Below are 10,689 nucleotides of genomic sequence, written 5' to 3' on the forward strand. Positions count from 1 at the left end.
TGTATTTTTGCAGCACAGCGAATAGCTTAAAATTTAATAAAAGTTTGTTAATAAGTGATATGTTATCCAGAATTATTCCACTGATAGATACAACTAATCCAGAAAAAGAAACAGGCCTTCCCCAAACTGTTTCCACAAAGCTGGAATCTACAATTGTCCACAATGTCTTGTGCTGAAGTATTAAGATTTCCCATCAGTGGAAAAAAGGGCCCAAGGCCGACCCCTGATAACAGTCCAAAGAATGATCCTTGTCCTCCAACTGTACAGTGGGCACAATGCAGTCAGGGTGTAACGTTCTCCTGGAATCCCCTAACCCAGACTCCTGCATCAGATAGAGAAGTGTGATCCGTCACTGCACAGAACGTGTTTTCTCCAGAGTCCAGTGATAGCGCCTTTACACCACTCCATCCGATGCTCGGCATTGTGCTTGGTGATGTACGGCTGCATGCAGCTGCTCGGCCATGAATCTCCAGACGGGGGCGCACTGTTTGTGCTGATGTTATACCAGAGGAGGTCTGGACTCAATGGAGTCAATGAGATAAATTAAGAACACATGTTCCATGTTTGCCAAGTTCATTTGTGCAATTGTTCCATTTTTTTTAAAATATATTTCTGCAAAAGGTATTTACTTCTTAACAAAAATAAATAAATACAGGTGAAAATTAACGACCGAGACCACAATATGGATTAAAAAGTGAATAAATCCTGTAAAATAGGAAATACCCTGTTCGCTGGGAAGAAGTAGCTTAGAAGGTTGTGTTCACACTGAGGGTTATTTTCACGAGTTTTTAGAATAGAAACTCTCCAATCAAAAATCGTGTTCTTTGGAGAGCTTCTGCCTTCCAAAATAAGGGTGCGTTCACACTGCGACTTTGTCCCTTTTTTGGGGGGTAAATGCACCAAAAAAGAATGAGAAAATTAATTTCATATAAAAACAAATTTCTGTTTATATGTTCAGGATTTTGAGCATATTTTAAAAACTTCAGTCCTTCAAGACGCCAAGCGGTTGAAAGAAGACGCATGTCCATTGTTCAGGCATTTTCCTCCTGGGAAAAAAGCTCAATACTTTGCAAAACAAGACTATGAGAATGCTTAAAAAAAATAAATAACACTCTAAGATGCCCTTGTTTCCTTCAGTGTGTGAGCTTATGAAAATGCTAGCGTTTCCTTCATTTTAGATATTAAAAAAAAAGTATGGAAACAGCTGGAAAAAAATGCACAATTTAAAAAAAAATGAAAAAAAAAACACTCCACAAAAAAAGGAGAATTTCCTAAAGAGTCTTCAGCTTAAAAAATGGATATTGGGGAAAAAAACGACGCAATGTGAACATACCCTAAGAGTAAATCCTCCTCAAAATCAGTTGGAAAACTCTTACGATTAAACGATTAATTTCTAAGGGAAATTCACTTTGCTGTTCATATAAGAAGAACTTTTAAATGTTTTTTTTCCTGAAGAGCTTTCGAAAAACGCATGGTGGGAAAACTAAAAAGTGCATGTTAGGATTCGTGCACACAACCGATTTTGTTGTACGAGTTTTATCCGTGCTTTTCAGGGACGGAACTCGTACCGGTGATATTCTATGCGACTGTGCACATGTCTGAGAGGTCCGCGTAAAAAATCAGAGACAGGTCGGATTTTGATCCATGTGCTATATCAAAATCGTAAACACAAGTCTATGGATCTGTGAAAAAAAAAAAACGGACCGCACTCAGTTTTTTTTTTCTCTCCACGTCCAAGAGAAACTGATGCAACTGTGATCACTCTCTGATCAATGTCTGATTAGAATAATCGGTCCGTTTTTCTCAGATCTAGAAAAAATGGACGTGAGACCCTTCCCTGACTTCTCTGAACTGGATTCTTATAAACTATAATAGAAAGGGGACAGTGTCCAATCAAAAAGGCTTAATAAAACACTCGGTGAAAATATTTTTTTTTTTCAAAACTTCAGTAAAAGAAAAACTGTTTCAAATACTCTTGAAAGTTTTTTTTTTTTTTAAACAAAAAACAAAACTCTAAAACTCTTCAATAAAAGAAAAACTGTTTCAAAAACTTTTGAAAAAATTGATTATTTTTTTTTTAGAAGTTTCTGTAAAAACTTGTTTTTTTACTTCTAAAAACTCCATGTGACATTAGGGTGCACTTAATAATACATTTCTAACCTATTATGGCACATAGGAAGTGTAGGAAACCACATGGGATAGTTGGCCGGATCTTCCCAGCGCCGTCCGCCCCTGATTTCCTTCATCTCCAAAACAAAAAGGAATGTATTATATATGGCATACATATAGCAAATTATTAAAAAAATTATCATTTTTTTTATTAGTATTAATTAATTTACTAAAACCAACGCTTCCTTGCATATTGTATCACTTGTGATCCTGCGTAATATTTGTTATTATATTATATATTTTTTATTATTATTATTTATATTTATTTATTGTTTTTATTTATATATTTTATTTTTAGGATTTTTTTTGTTTAATAATATTGTGTATTGTTGCAAAGTCAGCGATGGCTGGTGGGGAGGAAGCGTCATCCATTGCATGTTGCACCTGCACGGCCCCAGCCCATCATCACGTCGTGTGTCACACAGAACAGCCCCTGCACTGAGCCAATCACTGAGCGCAGCCATCACAGAGACTATATGGAGCCTCTGCATCCATAGACTGTACCATTCTCCACTGATCAAAGGGGTACAGGCTGCCAAAAACCCAAATCCTCACCGAATGGCTGCAGGATTTCTTTATAGGGCCAGGTAAGTGATCGATTGCACCAGCCGGATTTTATTGAGCCCCCCCCCCCCCTTTACTGAGGTCGATCCATGTCTTGCATCTCGGTTAATAATTGATGGCAGTGGAGAGGCCCAGCGTATATGCACCCCAGCAGCTGACGTAAAGGAGGCAAATGAAAGAGCAGAGCTTTGTCAGTGCAAATGGCATCGTTTAACCCTTTCCGTCCCAAGAGGCGCTGACCCCGGAGCTGGAAGCCGATGGATCAATGACACTGCTGATAGTCGAACCCGATCCGATGCTCTTAATACCCCGGCACCTACTGACGCCCATTATTAATCCTGCCAGTAATGTGATATGAGACTCTGATACATGAGAAGATGCTCAATTGTACCTTTTGCTATTCTCTATCTCTTGTGGCTTTTCCAGCTGTTGCAAAACTTCACCTGCTGCTGTCAGGGTCACATGCTGGAAAACTGTAGAGGTTAAAAGGTGTTGTCCAAAGACTTAAATGCATTAATTAAAATATTTTTGCAATCGGATTTCTTTAAAAAAAAGTGGCAACGTTTTGCTTCGCATTCAACTGTAGTCATAAATTAGGTGAGAAAAAGACAGGAGTGCCAAACTCTTTCATCAGACACAACAAACTCGCTGAAGGATTCTTAGATCACTCTTTCTGCAGACAGGAATAGACAGGTTATAGAAGGTAAACGGTGCAAAATCACTAGTGATAAGTGAACGTGCTGGGATAATGTGTTATCTGAGCATGCTCGGGTGCTAAACGAGTGCTCAAAAAATATTTATGAGTCCTCGCGGATATTTGACTTCTATTATTATGAAGATGATTATTATTATTTTAGACCTTCGAGGTCAACGATGACATGTAACCACAGATTTATTTTCAATGGGTGACATCCATGATGGAAATCTGCATCAGAATTGCTGTTACAAATTCTACAGCATTGCCTCGATTCCATGTTGATGTGAATGGGCTTTAGAAAACCTCAACTTTAAAAATGCGCAGAAAGGCTCAGCAATCTTACTTATCGGCCACATTAGTTGGTGATAGTATAAACGTCTTAAGATCTGAACGCTCCTTTAATGGCATCTCAACTAAGTACGCCATCAATGCCTGGTTGGTGAAATGGAGAAATAGCCAATGAGGAACTTTGGACTGGAATAATGGAAGGTGGGATGTCTAATCACACTTAAAAAAATTATAGGGATTGTCTGGTTTAGAAAAGCCATTTTCCTATATACTATTAAATAATCCTGGGTTATTAGAGGGGTTCCATGTTCAGGATTCTCATCTCTTAGATAGAAGAGTGGTACATGTTTCGAAGATGTGTCCTCACCACGAGCAATGGGTGTAAGTTGTTATTCACAGATGACATCCTGCTGCAATGGTTGGGATCGGAGTCAGTTCTGATCCTAGTTGATGAGCCCCCTTAAATTATCCCTGCACTGTACATTTACAGATAGCGGCATTACTGTATTGGACAAGGGTAAAAGGGTTTCTCTGATTTGGACAAACCCTTTTCTGAGTTCTTGCATAGGTATCTGATAACAAAGTGTCCCCCTATTCGGACCCATAGAGCAGGGCTGTGGAGTCATAGTCCGAGTCGTGGAGTCAAAGCCCATTTTGGTGGAGTCAGAGTCGGAGTCATGGAGTCAAAGCCCATTTTGGTGGAGTCAGAGTTGGAGTCGGAGGTTTGGCTTACTGACTCCACAGCCCTGCCAGGGTTGTGGAGTCGGAGTCGTGAAGTCGGAGCCCATTTTGGTGGTGTCGGACTCAGTGTCATGGAAATTGAGGAGTCGGAGTCGGAGGTTTGGCTTACCGACTCCACAGCCCTGCCACAGATTCATCATTTGCAGCTTAATTTTTTTTTAAGTAACGTTTCCTTTTAGTCTTGTCATCTTCATTGTTTTTTTTCTTGCATCTAGGTCATGAATTTTGCACAGTCAAAAAAGTCCTTGTTTTTGTATTTTTCTTTGATAAAATCACTCCAGGGAGCGACTGGAGTACATTTGCTCAAACATTTTGTGACTTTTTGAAAAGGTCACTAAAGATGAAGCAGGTGAAAATATCCGTAAAACACAAACCCAGCCCACAATGGCAAACATAAGAGAAAACAAACACCTAAAACCGTCGCAAATGACAAAGATGAATATGGCGCAAATGAAAAACAGATAAAAAATGCACAAAAGTAGACAAAAATAAAAAGCGCAAAAGGAATGATGAATTGGCTCCTAAGTGTTTAAATTCCACTCAGCACTACCACAAGGGAAATAAAAAGTTACAACGTGCCCAAATGGGTTGTTTGTGAAATTTAGGACAGGTCTTTAGAGCAAGAGATATTCTTTATAACCTCTCTTCAATCAGACCAAGAAAAGAAATCCTGAACGGGGACCTCATTATAAAATCAGAATTATTTAATAGTGTATCAAAATGGGTTTTCTAACCCAGATAACCCCTTTTTATGTGGACTGGTCATCCCAACTTCCTTAATCCAAGTCTTTCTCCATTTTTAAGATTGGATAGAAAACAACGAGTTTTAAAGGGAATCTGTCAGTAGAATCAACCCACCTAAGCCGTCTATATAGGCATGTAGCTCATAGAAAGTTGAATAAAATGATACCTTGATATCTGTAATCCGATGTTTTAAAGGGAACCTGTCACCTGAATTTGGCGGGACCAGTTTTGGGTCATATGGGCGGGGTTTTTGGGTGTTTGATTCGCCCTTTCCTTACCCGCTGGCTGCATGCTGACTGCAATATTGGATTGAAGTTCATTCTCTGTCCTCCGGAGTACATGCCTGCACAAGGCAATCTTGCCTTACACAGGCGTGTACTATGAGGACAGAGAATGAACTTCAATCCAATATTGCAGCCAGCATGCAGCCAGCGGGTAAGGAAAGGGTGAATCAAACACCCGAAAATCCCACCCATATGACCCAAAACTGGTCCCGCCAAATTCAGGTGACAGGTTCCCTTTAATCCATAGAAATCCACATTTTTCTTATTATGTAAATGAGCTGTTAGGATCTATGGGCCGGACATAGATCTCCCCAAGAATCTGCCTCCAGAGCTTAGCTTAAATGAAAGGGGGAGCTACCAGTGTGGCACATGTAGATCAGGAAAGCAGACTTTCAGTCACTACATATCTCAGACTGGTTAAGCATCTTTTCATGTAAAATACCGTAATCCTTTAATGCATTTAGGTCTATGCCCCACCCATAGATTTAACAGCTAATTTACATATTAAGAAAAACATGCATTTCTCTGGAATAAGACATCAGATCACAGATATCAAGGTGTCATTTTATTCAGCTTCCTATGACCTACATGCCCATATAGACTGCTTAGGAGGGTTGATGCTACTGACAGATGCCCTTTAAGATGCGATTCTTCAGGTCCAAGGGTCAGGAGTCAAGTCAATGATATTTAGTTAGCCAAGTGCTTTTGATACGTTAGATAAAAATAGCTGTGCAAGCTGTCAGTAATCAATTAGCAATCTTTTTTATCAGTCTTATGAAATGAAATAAAACCCTAGCAGATGCCTGCTTGTCCATTACGGAGTGTTGCACAAGTGTGTCTTTAGATAAGTTAGAAATTAGGCTTTTTGCGCTTTGGGCCAGGAACCCAAGAGATGTTCATAATACAATAAATATATTTTTTTTTTGCAGATCAACTACCACTTTTCCATAACTTAATAGCATTTGTTGCATAGTACGACCATGCTCGCTCGGAAGGGGCTGATCCACGATGAATTCTTGTTGACCCGAATTGCAGAAGATAAGGATAACCATCCTCAATTTAAGACCAAGACTAGGAAAGCACGCTTCGTGTCCAAAAACGGTGCTTGCAACGTGGCCCATAAGAATATTCGAGAGCAAGGACGTTTCCTCCAGGATGTGTTCACCACCATGGTGGACCTGAAGTGGCAGCATAGCTTATTTATCTTCACGATGACATTCATCTGCAGCTGGATGCTGTTCGCCATGGCCTGGTGGCTCATCGCCTTCGCCCATGGAGATCTAGACCCCAAGCGTAGCTCCTCTATACCATGCGTCACTAACATCCAATCCTTCACCTCAGCATTTCTCTTCTCCATCGAGGTCCAGGTGACCATTGGATTTGGAGGTCGTATGGTCACTGAGCAATGCCCACTGGCCATAACAGTCCTTATCATCCAGAACATATCTGGCTTAATCATCAACGCTGTCATGTTGGGATGTATCTTCATGAAAACGGCACAGGCAAACCGCAGAGCGGAAACCCTAATCTTCAGTAAGCATGCCGTCATAGCCTGCCGGGATGGCAAATATCGCTTTATGTTCCGAGTCGGTGACCTACGCAAGAGTATGATTATCAGCGCCTCAATCAAAATCCAAGTAGTCAAGAAGACCACAACCAACGAGGGAGAGACGATTCCAATTTCTCAGGTCGACATCCAGGTGGAGAACCCGGTTGGGACAAATTCCATTTTTTTAGTCTCACCTCTAATTATAAGCCATACGATTGATGAGAAAAGCCCTCTTTTCCATTTTTCGGCCTATGAACTCGGCGACCAAGAACTGGAGGTGGTAGCAATCCTTGAAGGAGTAGTAGAGACCACAGGGATAACTACTCAGGCGAGGACATCCTACTTGCCAGACGAAATCCTCTGGGGCCGTCGTTTTGTTCCGATTGTGACGGAAGAAGAAGGTCGTTATTCTGTGGACTACTCCAAATTCGGAAAAACTGTGAAAATACACGGACCCCTGTGCAGCGCTAAGGATCTGATGGAAGGCAGGTATAATCTAATTTCCAGGAGTCAACCTTCTAGATCAGCGAAGAAAAGGAAAGGTGACAGCCAGCAATCTTCACTACTGGAAAAGAAAATGGCCACATATGCCCATCCTAATGATTCTTCATCTGATTCCTAACGTTTGCCTATTTTTACTGCTAAGCAAATTATGTTTACTTTCCTCTCTTTTATACCATCATGCAAAGTGATAACAGAAAAGGGAATATTTTTGTAATTAAGGTGCTTTTATTCAACAGACTCAATTACTGGCACTGGGAAAGCATGAAATTTGGCTCCAATTTTCAAGTGTCAACTTTTTCTACTTTGAATGGATATTTCGAAAAAAAAATCTATTGATGTACATTAATGTGAAAACTGTTCTTTAATATTTCCTTTGCTAATTTATAATCCTTTTAAAGTCACCCGTTATTTGGCATAAATACTGTAAGCATTTTTTTTATTACCTGGTGTAAATGCCGCTGTTCTCCTGAATCTGGCATTGTTTTTCTTTTCGTCCTGCGCCTCTCCATTCCTGAGATATAACCTTCTCTAATCAGCCTTTTTTTTTAGCCAACTGGGCATGGTCCACAAGGAGACAATCGCGGAAAAGAGTTCAAAATCACACCCACTTGGATAAAAAAAGACTAGATTTACACAAAGGAAAGAAGGGGCCATATCTCAAGAACGGAAAGGCACAGAAACAAAAGAAGAACAACGCAGGATTCAGGAGAACAGCGGTAATTACATCAGTTTAAAAAAATAATTGGATGTGTCCTCTTTAAATTTAAAATGCCAGTGAGGCATACTGAGAGAATTTGATGACAACATTGTGTGGTTTGTTTCAAATGGCCAAATACACACCTACCCACACACACATGTATGTTCTCATGACTTGAACCCTTGATTGAGAATCCCAAACATGGAGTCTCCCCTCTTTGTGTCAGTATAATATTAAGAATGGCCCATCATGCAATGCTATTCTCAGAATCCATAATCCCCCCAAATCAGAACACAAATCCTGAAAGTAATAAAATGCAGCTTGAGGCTTTGTACCTGCACTATCTAGCGATAAGCATGTTAACGCACACTAAAGCTTCTGTCAGTTTCTTCTAGCAGGTCTCTTTAAAGAGGACCTGCCGCTGGGTCGTAAGTGGCCAGTTTTTGCTTTTAATTTATTCCGGCTGCTCCCTTGACTATTCTGTTTTTTTGTTTTCTTTAAATCCGCCATACGGTTCCAGAGATATAGGTCTTTTTAATTACTGCTACTTTTTAGAATCTTTACCAAAGGGGCGGTACTTTGCAGAGTGGCCTAAAGACACGCCCCCAAGGAACCATGTCTAAATAAAAAAGCCTATATCTCTGGAGCCATATGGCGGATTATAATAAGACGAAAAACAGAATACTCAGGGGAGCAGCCAGAATAAGATAAAAAGCAAAAACTGGACACTTTTGACCTGATGACAGGTCTGCCTTAAAGGTACAATGTGTAAACAGCTCTTCCATGGACTCCTTCAGTCCATACACAATCCATTCATTCTTGGAACAGACGACATCATCTATTGATCATACCAATTCACTTGTTTTCTCATGACATAATCAAGGCCACAAAATGGCTACTTTGTCTGATCCTAGTTGCAGGTTGTGTAGTCGGACTGTAAATAATTGACAAGCTTCGCTTCATTATCGCGCTTGCAGAAATGTCTGTCCGTTATGGCTGCTCGGTAATGATATCCACATTTCACGTAAAATCATTGCAGAGGAGGGAAGGATATAATTCTGATGATGCTTTCAGCAGCGGCCGGTCCGCAACCGTACCTGAATTTCGGACAATGCAAAACTTTGGGCAAAACTGTTGCAGGGTCTGAAGGGGCAGAATAGGCGCACTGTGTGCCATGCACCGACCCCTTAGACCCCGCAGTGGCCCTTGGTTAGTTTTTTAACTGTTTTTTTTCCCCCTGTGTTCAGTCTCAGTTGCCTTTGTCTGCGTTGCATCCCTAATTGAGCCTTATGTAAATATTTTCTGGCCCTAAATTAATATAAAAAAAAAATTTAAACACCACTGATAGCAATAAACCACGTTAAGACAGATAGGAAATGTATTATGTGGATTAATGATCTTTTTCTACAGTGCAGAAATCTGGTACTTGGTACTGGTTGATCTGGAAAATGCCAACGTATGTGCCAAAAATCTGCAGGGGCAGCGGTGCACCGGAAGGCGATAGCACACTTTAAAATGATAAATGGGGTTTTCTAACAATAAACATTGATGCATATCAGTATAGCAGTTCCACTCCTGATTGGTGGGATTTTGACGTTAGAGGTGGGCAAAAAGATTTGCAGAACCCCACCGATGTGGTCGCCAGACCAGACCTCCTCCGATCTGCCCACATCCCCGTTGCCTCTTCTGTCTGGTAAACCTGGCACGATGTCCTCACGGGGAACACATGATGCCGCTCTGGACCTACTAAACAGAAGAGGCGCTAGGGATACCAGCAGGTAGAAGGAGGTCCGCAGGGTTATGGTCCATCGGCCAGCGTGGTCAATGGACCAGGGTTTTGCAAATCTTTTTGCTCAACTTTAATTTTACTCTTCTCTCCAAATCCTAGGAATTAAATTTTACTCGTCTCACACAAATTGCAAGTGTCAGTGTAAAAATAAAATTAAAAAAAAATCCTCTTTTTGCTTTACTTTTATATTTCTTCCTTAATTTCCCTCGACAGACTGAGCTTTTTATTATAGGTTGTAAAGTCCAAAGTCCTACCATATCAGTAACTACCTCATGTGCCCTGCCAGCTTGTTTGCCTTCTATTTATCTGCTCCGGTCATGCATTGGGTAATATTTTTATATGTATGTTAAAAAAAAAAAAAATGCATGGTGATCATTGAATGTGGATATGTTTCCTGCGACCAAATAAAATGACCCATGTTTACATCAATGTTTTGTACAGTCTGAGTAATGACGGTGTTTCCTATTTCCGGGATATCACAAATAAAAGGGTGGAGCTTAGTTATGCGTGGGCGGGTCTAGGTCCAGGTAAGTAAGAACAGGTAAGTAGGAACAAGGCTTCTTGATTGCTCTGGTTCCGACTGCTGGGACCTCCTTGTTCCCAAGAATGGGAATTCATAAAGCTGCATTTAAGTGGAGAGGAGGTAAAGCATGGACTCTGGAG

At 40.6% G+C, this 10,689-nt stretch overlaps 1 protein-coding gene across 1 annotated transcript; it reads left to right on the forward strand.

The window, feature by feature from the left end:
* Positions 1 to 2,617: 2,617 nt before the first annotated feature.
* LOC143770296 (ATP-sensitive inward rectifier potassium channel 11-like) lies at positions 2,618 to 10,453 on the forward strand. Its single transcript, XM_077259788.1, has 2 exons — positions 2,618 to 2,756; positions 6,417 to 10,453. Exon 2 carries the CDS (start codon positions 6,468 to 6,470, stop codon positions 7,656 to 7,658), a length of 1,191 nt encoding a protein of 396 aa, XP_077115903.1. The 5' UTR covers positions 2,618 to 2,756; positions 6,417 to 6,467; the 3' UTR covers positions 7,659 to 10,453.
* Positions 10,454 to 10,689: the final 236 nt, after the last annotated feature.

The sequence above is a fragment of the Ranitomeya variabilis genome, chromosome 4 (assembly GCF_051348905.1).
Source record: "Ranitomeya variabilis isolate aRanVar5 chromosome 4, aRanVar5.hap1, whole genome shotgun sequence".
NCBI classification, from domain to species: domain Eukaryota; kingdom Metazoa; phylum Chordata; class Amphibia; order Anura; family Dendrobatidae; genus Ranitomeya; species Ranitomeya variabilis.

What these genes read in the sequence shown, in the direction of transcription:
- LOC143770296 (XM_077259788.1), top strand. Translation starts at nt 6,468, where the DNA reads ATGCTCGCTCGGAAGGGGCTGATCCACGATGAATTCTTGTTGACCCGA.